The 19472-nt window shown below is 34.2% G+C and overlaps 3 protein-coding genes across 3 annotated transcripts; 1 reads left to right on the forward strand and 2 right to left on the reverse strand.

Annotated features, from left to right (window-relative positions):
- Positions 1–762: 762 nt before the first annotated feature.
- asb12b (ankyrin repeat and SOCS box-containing 12b) lies at positions 763–5668 on the reverse strand. The gene is made up of 3 exons (XM_007228378.4): positions 5481–5668; positions 3002–3851; positions 763–1072 (listed from the first exon to the last, which is right to left on the reverse strand). The coding sequence occupies exons 2-3, from the start codon at positions 3807–3809 to the stop codon at positions 939–941; spliced, it is 942 nt and encodes a 313-aa protein (XP_007228440.2). The 5' UTR covers positions 3810–3851; positions 5481–5668; the 3' UTR covers positions 763–938.
- Positions 5669–9014: 3346 nt separating this feature from the next.
- LOC103036762 (uncharacterized protein C8orf48) lies at positions 9015–11638 on the forward strand. Its single transcript, XM_022683755.2, has 4 exons — positions 9015–9429; positions 10720–10940; positions 11256–11408; positions 11493–11638. Exons 1-4 carry the CDS (start codon positions 9423–9425, stop codon positions 11616–11618), a joined length of 507 nt encoding a protein of 168 aa, XP_022539476.2. The 5' UTR covers positions 9015–9422; the 3' UTR covers positions 11619–11638.
- A 1-nt stretch (position 11639) lies between these two features.
- LOC103036162 (zinc finger C4H2 domain-containing protein) lies at positions 11640–18333 on the reverse strand. Its single transcript, XM_007228377.3, has 5 exons — positions 18153–18333; positions 14644–14815; positions 12953–13125; positions 12647–12809; positions 11640–12433 (listed from the first exon to the last, which is right to left on the reverse strand). Exons 1-5 carry the CDS (start codon positions 18203–18205, stop codon positions 12320–12322), a joined length of 675 nt encoding a protein of 224 aa, XP_007228439.1. The 5' UTR covers positions 18206–18333; the 3' UTR covers positions 11640–12319.
- Between the last annotated feature and the right edge of the window lie 1139 nt (positions 18334–19472).

Raw genomic sequence — 19472 nt, forward strand, 5'->3', positions numbered from 1 at the left:
GGAATATTATTTTTGCTTCACTACTGCACTTAATAAGTACTAAAATACTGTATCTGTATCTCCTGGAGTATTATTGTTACTCCACTTCTGTACTTAATACGTATTAAAATGCTGTATTTGTATCTACGGGAGTATTATTTTTACTTCACTACTGTGATTAAGTACTAAAATGCTGTATCTGTATCTACTGGAGTATTTTTTTACTCCTACTTCTACTTTTACTTCACTACATATATTGGATGAGTTTAATACTTTTAATCTTATAAATTGTTTTTGTGCTGCATTGTTACTTGTTACAGTTATAAAAATGTTAGGAATCATTCCAAACCCACATTATCACTAAATGTTGTACATTATTTTAACACTCTGTAGAGTTAATTCTAAATTTTACATTAACTGGTGTTAAAAATATAAAGGGCAATTAATATAACCACTGTTTTATTAGCAATTTCGCTTTAGTTGGCTATGAATAATAGGAGATTAACTTAACACTACACTCAGCTTTAATGTTAATACTATGTCCAACAAGGACCCAAAAAGACAATATCACAAATCTGTGAAAAAACAAGCACAGATATCAGAATTAGGGCTTAAAATTGAGGAATAGTTTTATATGCAAGATTTTTCATTTGGTTATATAAAACTCAAATGAACCGATTATTAAGCCCTAAACTGTGTTTGGAATTGGACACGCCCAATATAAATACATCAGCTTAAAAACAATTACTACAGTAACAAAAAAGACAAAAAAGCTTCAAGCCGTCAATAGTTCAATAATTTATTGTTTTATTAATCAATAAATACATTGCTATACAGAATAAACACGTCATGACTTTTAATAAACTTGATTATCAGTAAAATTGCATTGTAACAATCAGAAACCGTACAAAATAATACAAAAAAAAAAACGTTTAATATAGTAATCATAAATGTGCTGGTCATGTAATGTGCTTTAAATAGTTCTTTAGAATGTGAGGAATATCCAGGCTATCGATCGAGCTTGATTTATCTGTCATGGTAAGGTAGCGGCGTATTGCGAGTCGTGTCTGGGACATCAGTGTTTTCGGGCAGACTGCAAGCAGAAGGAGGAAAAGTGAAGATTAAATATTAGCATAACTAAGAAGCACACATATCAGTTTAACACAGAACATTTACGATTTTAAGAGTTCGTCAAAAATCTATTTTAATGCCATTATAATGCTGCATTAACCCTTTCAGACCCTGCATCCATTACAGTGGACACGGTGTATTTCTTTACTTTTAAATGTTGTGCTGCAGATAACACTAATTGAGAGCTGTTGTTCATCAGAATAGACCATGAACCAGCCAATAAACTAGTTTATAAACCAATGAAACAGTATCTTGGCCCCACCCACTGCACTAGAACAGTAGCAGTAGTAACAGATAATTCGTACTAATTTAACGTGATTCAGAACATTTTTAAACATGTTTTTACTATTACACACAGGCTTCCAATGCAATGGAAAAAATACATTAAATATTTTAGTTAATTGGATTTATTTGCTATATAGATTTTATAGTAGAATATTAGAGTCTTCTTCTATGTGCATGAAAGAAAGAAAACAGCATTATTATAAGGATTTTGATTGAATTCAGACAAGATAAGAACATCAGGGAGGTCAGATGTTGGATGATCACCACCTCACTTCTTCCCCAAATTCCAACTCATCCCAAAAGTATGGTGCTGGGAAGTTTATACCTTTCTAGCTCACTAATGGCATTAGGCATAGATGCAATTTTTGTATGGATATCTTCTCCAGAGAGTCTATTAGTAGTACTACAGAGACTGGTAAATATGTGCATTCATTAGAAGTGGTGTCTACAAATGAGTGAGCTCCATAAATTCGTACCTATTGAATAAGCTTGGCATTATCTGGCTAAGAAACTAAAAAAATTCTGCTTTGTTTAATCCCTCATTATTTGGTACAAATAATTTGCTGTACAATAAAATCAATTAACCCTCCTGTTATGTTACACTCTAAAAAACAGAGGTACGATATGAGTACTTTTTTGTACTCGAAGGTACACTCTTTATAATTGTACCCTCAAAGGTACAATATTGGTCTTTACAGGGTCAGATTTGTTCCCTCTGAAGTACAAAGTCATTTCTAACAGCAATAAGTACAAATTTGTACCATTTAACCTGCAGCCAAAGGGTACATTCAGTATTCTGTATCACTGTACTAATAAACAATATATATTTTAATTGCACATTTTTTATTTGAAAGCCAGACAATTTTGTATCATCAAGTTTTTGAGCCATATTTAGTTGATGATAATGTTTATAATCTTTATAATCTTTACTGCCACAAAAACCATGGGTACAAAAAAGGACTTTCACTGAAAGGTACTTTTTTGTGCCTCAATATAAGGTACAGCCCCAGCGACAAGCTTTGTACTCTTTTAAGTACAAATCTGTACTTATATTTCTTAGAGTGTACAGGTCAAAATGTCCCATTTTAAAGTTTAAAGATATAGGAAAAATAGTTAAATGTATTTATTCAGCATGAATACATTATGAATATATTCTGCTTGCCTGAATTTGTGTAATTAACATATAATATTTTCACATATTTGCAACAATCCCATGCAAAAAAAATAAAATAAAACTTAAAAAAAGGGAATGTTATGTTTAATGTTTTGTAAATCTATTGTGTTTTATATGTTGGTCTTTCAAAAGTATTAAAGTAGTGCAACATTAAAAAAGTTTGATTTTTTTTATGAAAAATAAGTGAATTATCCTAATTGAACCCTTACTTCTTAGAGGTGAGGAACACTACTGCACTAAATATTGATAAAATAATCAGTAATGGAGTTAGTAATGAAATATTCACACTGCTTGTAGGGATTTTTTTGGATTTAGAAATTAAACATGCACCAGGTCAAACTGACCCGGGAGCAACATTGTTGTTCCTGACAAATTAACATAACATTAGGATTTATTAATAAATTAATGATTGAACCAATGGTTTTGTCTTACCTCTTTCTTTGAGCAGCATGACCACCGCCTCGTTCTGCTGGGTGGTTTTATCTACGATGAGCTCAGGGAGGTAGACGCTGGCGCCAAAGTCTATGAGCAGCTGAATGTACTCAGTTCCACAGCCGTACCTGATGCACATCTCTAACACAGTCTTTGGCTGCTTGATTCTGGCCAGCAACTTTTTATCAGTGCAGTTAAAGTCTGGATTAGCGCCGTGCAGAAGCAACAGCTTGAAGGAGTCCAGGTGTCCGTAAACGGCAGACATGTACAGAGGTCCTCTGCATGTTGTGGCATTGGAGGCCCAGTCCGGCACCTTGGCCCTGACGTCCACCTCAGCCCCGTGCCTCAGAAGCTCCTTGAGAATGTCCACATCGCCCTCTCTGGCTGCTGTCAGCACAGGGGAACTGTTGTTATACTGGCTGCCGTTGGGATCAGCGCCAGCTTTGAGTAGAGCAACGACGCAGTCTAGATGTTTGGCGCTAACAGCGGTGAACAGCGGAGTCTGAGCTTTGACGTCCAGGCTGTCCACCTCGGCCCTGTGGGCCAGCAACACCTCCAAGCAGCGCAGGTGACCATGGGCAGCTGCCATACGCAGCGGCGTGCCTGGGACACCCCAGCCACTGCGGCTGTTGATGCACCTCCGATACTGCTCCTGAGCAAGAAGCTCAGCCAGGAGCTTGTCGTCATCATCGGCGATGGCCTGGTTCAGCTGCTGGCAGCCGTCTTCTTCATCCTCCTTGGGCTGGAGGAGAGAAAAGATCTTGGAAATGTCCATTAAACTCATGTTGGGGGCCTGGTGCACAATCATTCTTTGAGGAACTTCAAAAGCTTCAAAACTCCATTTGGTCTTCTGTGGAAATTTAGAAGAGAAATGGAAAATTGTTAGCATGAAATTGAACCCTTGTAGCCTAAATTGCAAGCTTTTCCATATAAAAAAAATACCAACGGAATGCCATGGGATATCAGTATGCACTGAAAAAAAGGATGCGTAAATTTTACTTTAAAAAAGTTTCACAACTTAAAACTTGAATTAAATTTAAGTAACTTCAACTCGGTTTCAAGACTTAAATGTTTCATAGAGTAAATAAGTGAACTGAACTTCGGTCAATCCTTTCTTTTAGTAAACTTTACTTCATTTCTGAAGTCCTTCAGTCTCACTGTCTCAACAAATGGATGGCATGTAATACATTCTTTTTAGTTTACTAGTATAAATAATGTATTACATGCCATGCATGTGTTGAGACAGTGTAATATGTGTGTTTTAACTAAAAATATTTAAATTTCAATAATTATAATATATTATGTATCATAAATTATTTGAGTAATATTGTACAAATTAAGTAATTGTAACTAGGTAATATTGTATGCAGAAATTAAGTAAAGTTTTTACTAAAAGAAAGGATTGATTTAGCAAAAATAAATTAAGTACATAGTACATGTACATGGTAACTATAATGTTCTATTAAAATATTAATGCTGATAAATTTGGGATGCACTAGGCTCCTCCCTAGTGTTTCAGTTGAATGGTATATGTTTATACCTCTCTACATCCAATCACAATCAGATTCACTCTATCTGGATGAAGAGATTTATCTGGATAGAGGTTTTATTGATCGAATGAGAACAAGCTGAAATGAAATAGGAATAACGAGGCTATTTTTAAAATATAAGGAGTAGAAAGTTCAGATAATTGTGTGTAAATGTAAGGAGTAAATGTAAAAAGTCATCTGACTTCTACTTGAAGACCTCCTAATTAGTAGAGAGAAGTATTAACATAAACAAAAACATGCGAGTCACACTTAAAATATCATTTTAATCTTCATTAATAAACATTTATTCTAGTGTTTGAACTAAACTATAATTTAACTACTGTCAAACTACTATACTATTCATTTATAGCAGTGGAAACCTGAAATGAAGGCCTTTTCGTTTGAGAAAGCCATTGACTTTAGCTTAAAATAGAAAATCATCCTATAAAGTAGCATATTCTTTAAAATCCAATTACTCTCCAATATAAAATAGTAGGTATTCTCAGAGGTCATGAACACCATGTAATAAATGTAATGCATTTAAATTTAGTGTTTACACTAAATTATAATTTAACTACTGTCAAACGACTATACTATTAAGTTACAGCAGTGAAGTCATGTATAATGCAGGCCAACATTTGAGCCATTGAGGATTTAAGTAAAACTATTTCAAAAATGACCTAAAATTAGGCATCAGCATAAATCAAATATTAGTTTATATATGTATTATATATGTATTATAATGTATTAACTATGTTTATAACAAAAGGTCACACACACAAAAAAAGAAAAAAAAAAAAACATGCACCAAATTTATATTTAATCAAAGCAAATACAGAGTTAGCTATTTTTTCTCTATTTTTCACTTTCCTCAAACATCACACTGCCAACGAAGGACAGCTAAAGCGGCAATGCAAATCGAACACATGAAAAATTGATGGTCCACTTACCTCCAAACAAGAAAATCCCAGTGCCAGCTTCAGCAGTCCTGAATCCGATAGCTACCCTAGCATTCCTTTAGTTCTAAACTCTTATCCTTCATACTGGAATTTCAGAGAGACAAAACAAATGTAAGCTGAAGTGAAGTGTCAGTCTGAAACAGCTCCTGGAGACCTGGCCACCAAGCCAGGCTAATTTTAGGGCACAGATGGACCTGCCTAAACTTCCATTCTTGGAGGGCGGCTGGAGGGGGTTATAATTAGAAAGGTGATAGAGTTGTGACACTCTGAGTGAGGGAGTACATGGATGATGGGTTTTGGTGTTGGCAACATTCAGAACTCACTGTAAGCATTTACACACGGCACATTTAGTTCTGTGTTATTGATCGGAGGGAGACTGCATATTTACATATGCTTGTCTTTACTTTGATATTGTATCTAGCTCTGGTTCTAGTTATCTAGTTCTTATTTGAGTCAATAGCAATATATAGGATATTTGTTAAAATTTCATACAAATAAGTTCTAACTTCATTTTAAAGTGCTTTTTGTATGCACATATATATATTTTTTTTATATATATATTAAGTTTTCTTTGATGTTCAGGGTGTCGCCTGAATAAGTTTAATTTTTTTTTTTAAATAAATGTAAGCTTGAAAATATATATATTTTTAATAATTTAGGCATTTCTATGGTTTATTTAGCTATTTTCATAAAAAAACAAATATCTAGCTATTTAAGTATGTCCAAGATTTTTCTGTCTCCTCTGTCTTTATTTGATAAAAATATATAAATATATATAAAAAAAATATGTTTCAAATTGTCTCAGTACTTAGCTGAGGTAAAGTTAATCTTAAGCTATCCACCCTGTCATGATGAATAATATCAAGCTATTTAAGCGTGTTCATGAATTTCCTGTCCACCCTGTCTTCATTGGATAAGTGTTCCTTTAAGAAAGTAATCTTTAACAATATAATAATATAATTTAATATAATATAATTGAATAATATAATTTTACTTTAATATTTCTCAAATTGTCTCTGTATTTAATAAAATATTATGGTAATTAAAAAAATTCAAAATGTATCTCTGAATCAGAACAAGGTCACTATTAGCAAATTCCAAATGTCTCCAACAGTTACCCAACCTCGTTTTATTATTTTTTATAGATTTTTTTTTTTTTACATTTATGGCATTTAGCTGACGCTCTTTTCCAGAGTGATTAACAAAGTTAATCCTATTACAGAAGTGTGCCAATGTAGAGTTAGGAGTCTTTCCCAAGGAATCTAACTGGTGCAGCACAGCAGTCAGTCACCCAGACGTGGAATTGAACCCCAGTCTCCCACATTATGTGATAGCTCATGGTGGCAGGTAGTGGTGTTATCCACTTTGCCACACCAACAACTTTTATTAAATGCCAATTTTCATTAAAATTGTCCACCCCTACCATGACAGCAGACACACTCCTCTGCCTGCCATCTAACTAAAGTCTGCAGCTGTCCCACTCTCAGGATCAGTAGATGACAATCAGCTGTTAATGTGCCTCCACACCTCATGGCGAGAGACAGATGCCTTTCCCCTTTTTTTTTTAACCCCCCCATCTCTTTCCCTCCCTCAGCAGGAATGCATGCCATTCAGTCACTGTCCCCCCTCTTCTGTCCTCTATCTTGATTGTTTGAGAAAGTCTTTGACTTTTGCTTTAAAAAGAAAAACGTCCTATAAAATAGCATATTCTTTAAAATCCAATTACTCTCCAATATAAAATAGAGGGTATTCTCAGAGGTCATGACCATCATGTAATAAATGTAATGCATTTAAATTCCCCTGATTCAAATGTACACAATTTCTATTCATTCACTTATTCATTCACTCGTCCGTCTCGTTATCTGCTGCTTCCTGGTCAGGGACGCGGTGTGTCTCAAGCCTTCCTGGATGGAATTGCAGGACACAAGGCAGGAATACCAATTGGACATAGGTGCCAGTACAACCCAGAGTACCACACACACACACACACACTTAACCATTAACTCACACACTCACACCTAGGAGCTATGTAAAATAATCAAGTCACCTACCATTTGTTTTAAGAGGTGGAATATGGAAGGAGACTGGAGTTTTCACAGACAGAGCCTGGAGCATAGAATGAACCCACACACCCAGGCCCAGGATATAAAAATAATATTATATAACATTATATACTAAATCTACTGTTTTGGAACAACTTATGGCAAATTAAGTATATTTCAATTGTAATTAAGCTATATTTAAATACAACATAAAAGCATTGTGTTGTGCTTTTGAGTGTTTGTGCTTTTCAGTGTCTAGAAATGTAAGTAAATTTAAGTAGTATGTGTTTTTAAACATTATTTTTAATACACTTATACAAAAGTATATTGTAAAAAAATATATATACACTACATTGTTTCTAAGCCGAAGATGGTCACAAATCCATGTCAAATATAAAAAGCATGTTTAAAAGCAAGTCCACTCATTTATTTGATTTTCTCTTTTTTTCTTTTTTATAAATAAATGGTTGACTGCATGTTCAAATAATTAATATTTTTACAAAAAAAAAAAATCCTGTTACTAGCACTCATTTCCTAAAACTTTTTATGTCTTGAGTAACACAAATTAAAGTAAGAGGACTGAGTTTTTAGCAAAGGATTAGTAAAAATATGAAAAATAGCTAAATGGCAGCTATGCTAATAGCATGAGGACACTAAAAACATTCTAGTGATTTTCCTAAAACTTGTATTTTAAAAATAAACCAATAAGATATAAGAATTAATTTAGGTAACAGGAGTGAGTGTTGAGATTGAGCTCCTCAGTCATCATTACGATAAGGTCAAGTATTCAGAAAAACACAAATTCCAAACTTAATTTTGGTCTTCCCATGATCTTCAGAAGAACCAGCTGATGTCACTTCCTGTTGTAAAAGCGATTTGTAAAATGTTCCAGTTGTTTCAGATGTTCAGGGTAATGTGTTATGGTAACAGGACTGAGTGAAACCCAAGAACATAACAAGAATGTGTATTTTAACTTAAATATTATGGATTTATTATGAAAAAATATTTTTAAAGCATAGATTGGATTTGGAAAACAATACTTTTAAAAATGATTGCTTATTGTAAAGTTTATAGTTAGAGAGTGGGGTCAGGTAACAAATGCTATTTTTTCAGTATTCTAAGTAGTTTTTATTTTAATTACATCTTTGTTTAATTACATCTTTAATTACATCTTACTTTTGCAATTAAGTTAAGATTAAGACACTATGCCTAATACTAAAATGTATATTAAAGTTATTTTGTGTGCACACTTTTTACTTTTTACACTTCTGGGACCGGAAATGGCACCAATTCTGTGGAATATGCCAAATATTACAAAATAATTCTGCATGTGTTTTTAAAATTTAATTTATAATGTAAAAAGAAAAGAAGAAAAAAAAGAAAGAAGAAGTGCATAAGAAAAAGATATTTAGATTTTTTTTTAGATGATTTAAAGCCACTGCGCATGCAGTGTCACTCCCTGCCGGCAGAGGGCAGATATTTATTTAACCTGTTCAGAGCGGGGTATAGGAGGAGAAGAGCGTGTAAACAATGCGTTTACGTTGTTTAGATATTCTGTTAAATTTTAAAGTTTAATAACTATTTTATTAGCTGTTTTATTTGGTTAAGCATTAGCGTTTAGATTAGCTCATCTAACAGAAAGTACAGTGCGGAGTTATCGTTAACATTAACGCCTCAGAAAGTCTCCACTGTAACGTTTGGATTAGTTAACTTTAGCTCGTTAGCAAACTAGCTTAGCTGTAGCTGTGTTACTAGGCTAACTAGTTAGCAAACTCATTTAGCTATTTAACTAATTATTTATAAGCATATTTGCTCCGTTTAAGCGAGATTACTGTGTTTAAAACTCTAGCTAGTTGTGTTTAAGGCTAGTGAGAGCCGTGGATAAGAAAGCATGACAGGTGAGTCTCCTTATCATTATAAAAAATAAAATATTTGTCATTTAGAGCATTTATTTGCGAAAAATTTGAAATGTCTGAAATAACAAAAAATACAAATAACAAATAATGCTAAGGAAACAAGTTCGTATTCATAAAATTTTCAGAATTCAATATTTGGTGGAATAACCCTGGTTTTTAATCATAGTTTTCATGCGTCTTGGCATGTCCGCCTCCACCAGTCTTACACACTGCTTTTGGATAAAAAAAAAAAAAAAAAAAAACGGTTCAAAACATTTAAGCAGTTCAGTTTGGTTTGATGGCTTGTGATCATCCATCTTCCTCTTGATTATAATCCAGAGATTTGGTCAAATCAAAGAAACTCATCATTTTTATTTGCTATATGTTTTACACACACACACACACACACACACTCTGGAATATAATCAAGAGGAAGATGGATGATCACAAGCCATCAAACCAAGCTGAACTGCTTACATTTTTGAACCGTTTTTTTTTTTTTTATCCAAAAGCAGTGTGTAAGACTGGTGGAGGCGGACATGCCAAGACGCATGAAAACTATGATTATAAACCAGGGTTATTCCACCAAATATTAAATTCTGAAAATTTTATGAATACAAACTTGTTTCCTTAGCATTATTTGTTATTTGTATTTTTTGTATTATTTGTTATTTTGTTATATATATATATATATATATATATATATATATATATATATATATATATATATATATATATATAGTGTAATCATTAACAATATCAAAAAATGTGATCATATAGATTTTAGTATATAAAACTTTTGACTGTTACTGTACATTAATAGTTATTTACGTTTACTAAAAGTCAAATATCTACTTGAATTTCATACTTTGCACCCCACCCCCCACTCATTTACTAAATGAACGCCTCAAGCTTTTAATACGGTCCGGATATTTGGCAACTAGACTGCTGAGCACATTTCTTGCTTGGCCACATTATTGTGACTTTACTGCAATGCAGTGTGGTACTGATGTTAATCCACTCATTCACAGTCTTAAGATATTTGTCTGCTCCTTTAAACAAGCAACTTTTAACAGTATCTTAAGACACAGGTCTGATCATATTTTATGTAGAACTGTGAATAAACAGTGTGAAAATTAACTATGATAACAGTCAAATAAACAAAAATTGTACAGCTGCAGTTTCTCTGTTTTTGCTCTTCAGGAATGTTCAGTGTTTTCTACTACCACTGAGTGACAGTATTGTACAGAAAATGATGCAATATTGAGAGAAAACATCCCCCTTATTTTTCAGCTACAAGAAAACAGCAAGTGAATGAAGCAGTTGCTTTAAGGACCTACTGTAAGAAGCGAATTCAACATATAGAGCAACAAAGAGGTTCACATAAATGTACTGAAGAGCACCAGAGAAGATGTACTTTCATGGAACCTGTAGAGCCCATTAGGGATCAAATGGTGCCTGTGCGGTTTATAGGCACATTAAGGCTAAATACTTTTAGAGAGGAGATGAGAAGGGTAAGTAACCTCTAATTTAATCCATTTGCAATGCTTGTGAATTAAACATCTTCCTGTTAACATTGCTATTACACTAAGACAAACTACAATAAATAATGGCATGTTTAATGGTGAAAATAGTAGGGTTAGTAGTAAATAGTGAATATGTTTCTTTTTTTCAGTGTAATGCACAAGCTCTCTCTCTTGTTTTTTTTGTTTTTTTTAAGCAATAAATCCACAACTGGCATTATTGAAGCTTTAGTGCTGTTCAGTATGATACTGTTATTACTGTACAAGCTTTTTTTATTGTATTATTAATGTGAAATTGATCAATAGGGGGCTGAGCAGGACTTCCACGAACCCTCTCGCTGCAGAGCCTGTCTGGCTAAACAGGCTGACTTGGCCATGAACTTTTTTATCAGGAAGAAGAGGAATCAACTTCAGGCTCAACTACTGCAGGAGAAAATGGATTTACATCTCTACAATAAGGTAAGCAAGCAGGAACGTGGTCAAATTTGAGTTGTTTGGATTCTGGAGCACCTCAGTAATCTTTGTTCAATCTGTGTGTTTCAGGACACGGTTTGCTTGCTTGGGGAAATGCTGAAAGATATGCCTAAACCATCAGACGACCCTTGTGAAATCTGGAAGAGACTGCTCACAACTGAAAGACAGACATCACACAACAATAATAATAAATGAGAGATTAATTTGTATCGCTACTGACATTTCATTTTTTTTTTATTCAACAAACTAGTTTGTCAATTAAAGCGCACTGTACATCACATGACAAAACATTTAAAAAAGGAGATTAAAAAATACATTTAACACTTTACGGTAAAGCTTAGAAAGCTTTTAGTAGAGTTACGATTACGATAGTTTATAAAAAAAAAAAAACACAAGTCACGTAATAGATAATTACTAAAATACTAAGCCAACATGCACTGGGGACAAAAAAAAAACAAAACATTAGCATAATCATCATCATTATTCAAGTTATAAACTCCTACTTTGATTTATTAGAATAAGCGTGCGGCTGCACACCCCTTTATTTATGTTAGATATGCCAGATGAGTCTGATGACGAGTTATGAGAGTTATGCATACTGATGATGTCTGTGTCTGTGTGTTGTCTATATAATTACAGTACAAAACTGTATTTCCCTTAATGATTAGCAATTTTGACAACTTAAGCATGAATGTGAAGATGTAAACCTAGAAAATATTATTAGTTATTGCATTGATGAGCTTATTCAAAGTTATATCAAGTTTGATATCAAATTCAAATCAAGTACATTTACTAAAGCACAGCACAGAAATGATTCGGGTACACCACTGTTTACGTTAAATGCAAAGAGGCTCTAAACACACTCTTGTGGTTACGAATGGAAAATCCCGTTATGTTCATTCATCAGGCTTCCTCTTTGGTTTCTTTGGGTTCCTGGAACGGCTCTTCGCCTTACAGAGAGGACAGATGGGCGCATTGCGGTGTATTTGCTGGTGACAGGACAGACATGCCTGCAGACAGCAACATAAAACATTATTTTACTGCAAACAATAATAATTATACTTACCTGAGCATTTAATTTCATTATAATAAGAAGAATGTAGTATATGATTTCAAGGCTATGTATCATCACTGTCTAGTTGTATTGTTTGAACAAAATATGGTGTAGATTACTAGTAAATAATATAAATCGATAATGACAAGCCCTGTGTTAAAATCCTGACCTTCATGGGTGGAGGCTGCTGTCTGAAGGTGGCTGGCTGCCGGGAATCTTGTTTCCTCGCAACCTGAAGCTGCTGAGCAGCGGCTGCAGCTGCCGCTAAGGACTCTGGAATGATGGGCTCATGCGGCTCTTTCTGCCATTCGGCCTTCTGTTTTTCGAAGTAACTGGAGAGGAAAACAAAAGCAAACTGCATGCTTGAGGTCCTTTCTATCTAAAACACATGCAGCAGGGTTGACTTTGGCTCCGCAGTATAAAGACACATGATTGAGTTTGAAAAACGGCTCATTCAGTTTGACAAACAACTCACTCTAACGAGAGCCTCTCCTCCTCTTCATTAAGGTTGGGCAGCCGGTTTAGCCCGAGAGTCATCCTCAGAGCGTCCACGTGTTCCTTCAGGGGCTTGTATTCGTCATGCAGGCGGCGTGTGGTCTCCAACAGCTTGTTCAGATCATTTTCGGACTGTTTGATGGTGCTCTCCATCTTGTGGTCAGAAAAATTAAGATAGCTTCACTTAAATAAACAGCACCCACACATCAATTTAGGCAGCGTTCCCAATTGTATTATGAGCATAGCACATGTGGGCTCATTTCAGCTATCGTGTCAAGACTGGCTGTCTGGATGATGAAGGTTAATTTTAGCATATATCCAAACATCAAACATTCCAAGAAACTATCGTCCAACTATCTGTATATATAGAGGCCACTTACAGCCTCATTTAATTTCTTTTCAAGACCTGCATGATGGAGTCAGGCTTCACAAAGCTGGAATCCACAATGTATGAGGTTTTTGTTATATTCATAATCTTTAGACAGGTTCAAAAACTAAATTAGTCCATGTGAAATAGGAGAAACATTTCACTTTAAGTGAAAGTTTAATCCTGCCAAAAATACAGTTCCAAATGTTGTTCACCATTTTTTCTACTGTCAAAAACACTTTTGTCAGCAGTGAAAAGAAGTGCAGCTAAGTATTATTTGGCACAGTTATCGTCACACAAATAAACAGCTCTGGAAAAAAAAATAAGAGACCACAAAAATAAGAGGAACATGGATGCTCACAAGCCATCACACCAAGCTGAACTGCTTGAATTTTTGCACAGGACTGCAGGCATAAAGTTATCCAAAAGCAGTGTGTAAGACTGGTGGAGGAGAACATGACGCCAAGATGCATGAAAACTGAATGAATATGAACTATGAAATATGTTTTCTTTGCATTATTTGAGGTCTGAAAGCTTTTTTGGAAAAATTGTCCGTAGTTTATAGAATAAAACAAAAATGTTCGTTTTACTCAAACATATACCTATAAATAGGAAAATTAGAGTAACTCTGACTCAAAAACTGAAGTGGTCTCTTAATTTGTTCCAGAGCTGTACATTTTCTGTGTCTACTATTGTAGACATTTTCAAATGCAAAATCCATACTTGGACACTCTTCAGAAAATATATCAGTCATTGTGGACTACATGCATTTCTTCCCAATGCTGGTTCGAAAGAACTGCACATTTTACACTTTTTCTCCCTCGTAAATTTGTGCAAATTGTTAGTTTATGAGGAAACACTAAAATGTGCACTGCATGGAAAACAGTTTTGGGAAACCTGAAGCAGCTCTTAGCTGCATAATTCACCTTTCTATCATTACCAATTATTCATGTTCTGTTACCGCCACAAGAAGGCTCATTTTACCTCAGTTTCAGGCAATATGGACCAATCATTTTCTTCTCTTAAAACACATGTACATTTCATTGTTTTCCAAGATAATTAAAAGTTTACTCTGGTGCTTGTCAGTATGAAAACCAGACCCCTAATGCTGAGTGATTGAAGTGCACAAGCAACTTCAGCCAAATTCCAAAACTGCAGAACACCTCTGTGATTTAGCACAGCGGCCTGAAGCCTACACATCATCACAGCTCATAAAAAAAATCGAGAGGCAGGCCTTACTGAAAAATGTTCCCATCTAAAAAAAGGCTGAAATAAGCTGAGAACTACTAAATCTGGACACCCACCACATTGATGTCAGCGTGAATGAGCCGCAGCTCCTCCACATGTGCCATCTTCTCCTGCAGGAGCAGGTCCATTTCTTGCTTGTACTCCCTGAGGTGTTTCTCCTCGCACTCCAAGGCTTCGAACTCGCTCTTCAGACGAGACTTGATCTTCTGCATCTGAAGAGTTTTGTTCCTAAAGCAAAGGTTTAAACATGGTGGTCAGATATTACATGGAAACTAACGTAACTAGTGACACTGTAATGTGATGTGAAGTGATGGACATGCAGACGGACAAACTGAAGTTTTTAATTGTTAAGTATAAGAACGAGGCAATGAAACTAAGCTTGCATCTACTAGTAGTGCAAGGAACATTACAGAACACAGTGCAAAATGTGCAATAAATAATATATTTAAATGCAATGAATACGTTTTTGTACAGTACTGGACTGTATGTATACAGCTCTGGTAAAATACTCTTACAATTTATGAGTTTCTTTGATTTTACCAAATTGAAAGGAGTTGCATAAAGTTATCCGAAAGCAGTGTGTAAGACTGGTGAAGGAGAACATGATGCCAAGAGGCATGAAAACTGTGATTTAAAACCCAGGTTTATTATACCAAATATTGATTTCTGAACTTTTAAAACTTTATGAATATGAACTTGTTTTCTTTGCATTATTTGAGGTCTGAAAGCTCTGCATCTTTTTTGTTATTTCAGCCATTTCTCATTTTCTGCAAATAAATGCTCTAATTACAATATTTATATTTGGAATTTGGGAGAAATGTTGTCTGTAGTTTATAGAATAAAACAACAATGTTCATTTTACTCAAATATAAACCTATAAATAGCAAAATCAGAGAAACTGATTCAGAAAATGAAGTGGTCTCTTATTTTTTTTCCAGAGCTGTATGTACTTTACATACTGACAAATACAAATTTAGCTTTTAGCCGATGCTTCCAACAGACTTACAAAGCTCCACACTTCAGACACCTCACAATATGCAGATCATCATTTAATAATACCGCCCCCCTGCTGACGTCCAACCATCTGTTTCTCACCGCTATCAGAGACACACTGCTGCTGCAGCTCAGCCAATCAGCTCTCCCCACTGCCCTCCCTCTAAACCCATACATCACCAGGAGCCCCTCCCAAACCACTCCTAACATTTTTTTAGCCTTTTTCAAATTCGAGCTGAGGGTGGCATCAGCTAAAATTAGGGTGTTTAGTGCTCCTTTACTGGTGCAAAAATAGCCATTAGCCATGAACGCAGGTGGACTATCATGTTTCACTACAGCCCAAGAGAGTCATTCTTCAGTATGGATCACAACATCTTTCTTTCTCCCATCACCTGCATTGGGTCTAGGGGACTTCCCAGGACAGAGCTGCTGGCTCTCTTAATGAGTTTGTCATATTTCATACTTTTGGCAGTCGAAATGCTGCTACCCCGGCAGAGCGCTCCAGAAAAAAGAGCTCCTGAACTCCAAATGACCTCAGTCTCCTACTAAAATATACAACTCTGGAAAAAATTAAGAGACCACTTCAGTTTCTGAATCAGTTTCTCTGATTTTGCTATTTATAGGTTTATGTTTGAGTAAAATGAACATTGTTGTTTTATTCTATAAACTACAGATAACATTTCTCCTAAATTTCAAATAAAAATATTGTCATTTAGAGCATTTATTTGCAGAAAATGAGAAACTGCTGAAATAACAAAAAAGATGCAGAGATTTTAGACCTTAAATAATGCGAAGAAAACAAAGAGATATGTAGAGATAGATTATCAACAAACAAACATATAAACATTGTATAGATAACTGCAAAATAATGTGCTATCCTATATTGTTAATATTATACAGAAAATAAAATAGTTTATATCATGCATGTTCTAAATACACACATATTATTTTTTTCGTTAGATTTATGGTTGTTAATGTAATGACAGAATGTGCAGCTATAGTGTTATCCAGTACTATCTGCCAGCTGGTCCCCAGCAAACAAACATTCCTGTCATAATGATGACTACTTTCTTACTACGTTGCTACAACATTGTATTTAAGTTTTATATAAAAAAAAGAATGCCACAACCTTATCATTATGTAGCTGGCTAACATTAACACTAAGTCATATGAACCCAATTATTTTCCATTATACATTATCTATTATCATTATCTAATTATTATTATTATTATTATTATTATTATTATTATTATTATTATTCCATTTCCATGCAGAACAATAATGCTGTAGATGTTATAAATATTCATACATGGATTTGATTTCTTTATGTTTGGTCAATTTATGTTAGTTGTAATTATATAATGTGTGGTAATAGTTTTATCTAGTGTTTTCTGTATTCTGGTTCCCAGCAAACACACACCTTTATTTAAAAAGACACATAGTCACATAAGACTAAGCTACCTTTTGACAAAATCCCAATTCTGTTCTATTATATATTATCTGACAATTAAAACCCATTATACAGTACTAGTAAAAAATCTGGACACCTTTTCATTCAACGTTTTTCTTAATTTCTGTTTTTTTTTTTTTCTACATCAGCAACTATTATTCAGCCCCTCCAGGAACTCCTTCAAGATGCTGAGAAAACTATTCCAGATGACTCCCTCATGAAGACAATTATAAATCAAAGATAAATGTACTTGGAAGAATCCAAAGTATGAAACATATTATTTTTTATTTTTAACACTTTGTAGTGTATCCGTGCATAAATATTTTAACTGTACATATCCAAGTATAAATGTCTTCAATATTAACAATTCTTTTTTTTTTAGATATGGATAATGTTGTTGTTATTATTAGCTACCATTAAATATTTTTTTTTATCTAATATATGAAATCAAAGTTTATTCTTGTAAAAAGTATTTGCGTTAATTACACATATGATCCTGTACATATTTATTGAGTCCAATATTACATTTACAATGTAAAAAAAAAAAAACACACATTGAATGAAAATAAAAAACTTTTGACTAGTACTGCATTTTAGGACATTTGGAGAATTTTTACGTTTAAGAGACAAAAATAACAGGTTGTCATAATGTAACCGTCCTTTTGTTCCAGTACAGGCAGTGATTTTGTAATGTTTACACATATATTAACTGTTTTAGTGTAGCGAATATGATTTAGTTTTGTGTTAAAGAGTGGGTTTAAGTGGAGTAATCTGTCTAAATTAACCTAAAGCCAGTGTTTTAAGCAGTGTGGCTCTAATCACTGATCCTGTATCAGTATGCCGCTGTTGTGACACTGAGTTCAGGTGAACAGCTGCTGCTGAGGATGATGCTAATGCTCCTTTGTTCGGTAAAGAAATAACCCAGATCCAGAAAGTAATAATCCATTCCAGGGTTTTGTACCAACAGCCCGGGCGGCTTTGCTGCAGCTCAGCTCACAGTGCGAAATCCTGGGATGGATTTTTGCTTTCTGGACCTGGGTTATTTATTGAGCGGAGCTAATAAGCTAATCTAACCCTCCAGCTGCTTCTGACTGACTGAGCGCTGAGTAAAAACACTGTACCTGATCTCCAGGATATTCTCTAACTTGCACATGATCTCCTGCTCCTCAGACATGCTCTCGCCTCGGTTTCTGAAGCTTCGCCGCCAATTCCTTTTTACCGGCTTCCTAAATCACCTCCAAACCTCCGCCGAGCCAAAAAATAGTGTTATTGTGAAGCGATGGCAGACTGTACACGACTGCGCATGCGCCAACCAGTAACAACAGCAGCAGCAGGAGCCCTGAGGGTCTTTTTTTAATTGACTACTTAATTTTATACTTCTTAATTCTTTTAAGTTGACTTTTTGTCTTCTTTATTTTTTGTACTTCTCAGTTTTGTGCTTCTTATTTTTTATTGTCTTTTTGTGTTTCTTAATTCTTTACTTTTTATTTTTTTGTGCTACTTTTTGTACTTCTTGTAGTTCGTTATTTTGTAGTTCTCATCCTTAGCTGACTTTTTGTACTCAATTATGTACTTCTTAAGACTTTTTTTACTTTGTATAGTTCTTTATTCTGTACTTCTTATTCTTTTAAATGTATTTTTTGTTCTTCTTTATTACTTCTTAATTCTTTTTTAGTTGACTTTTAAACATTTTGTAATTAATTGTACCTTTTAATTTTGTACTTTTTAAATCTTTTTTTTATTTACTTTTAAACTTACTCAGTCCAACAAAGGCAAATTTCACGATTTATATTTCCAACAACATAAAAATATCAAAAAAGTTAAATATACAAGGTTCAAAGCATCAATAGATTCATGTCATTTTCTATTGTTTATTTGTTGAACAGTTACCAAGGTGTGTATATATTTGTATCTATAGGTCTGAATGAACATTACTATTTGGAATTAGGGTATTTTTTTATATAACCTGAAATTCTAATCAAAGTTATTATAAATCTGTTCTTGTATAAGTGTTGCGTCACTTATAACAAAAAATGTACACAAAATAGCATTAAACTGGTAGCACCTATACAGATTTTATGGAACAGTTATTTTATTTTGTTATTTTGAACATATTTAGAAGGAAGAGTCCGGATTAAACGACTGTTTATTTTTTGTTGATCTGACCACTGTTAATAAAGGAATAGATTCATGAGATAATAGCTTACATTTCTTAAATTGTAGATTTATTTGATTGTTAGCAACAGAAACATAATAGGCCCCATTTTAGCGCCATCTTTGACGAATTGCTATTTCAGAGGTGCAGCTACCTAGACATGTCCAACGCTGTGCGCCTGTGTTGACAATTTACTGTCAAGATAACAAAGGACATCCGACTGTTGTCTAAGTTTATTTCAGTCAGTTCACCTATGTTTTCCATTGGCAAGATAGCAATACTCTAA

The sequence above is a fragment of the Astyanax mexicanus genome, chromosome 10 (assembly GCF_023375975.1).
Source record: "Astyanax mexicanus isolate ESR-SI-001 chromosome 10, AstMex3_surface, whole genome shotgun sequence".
Taxonomy (NCBI): domain Eukaryota; kingdom Metazoa; phylum Chordata; class Actinopteri; order Characiformes; family Acestrorhamphidae; genus Astyanax; species Astyanax mexicanus.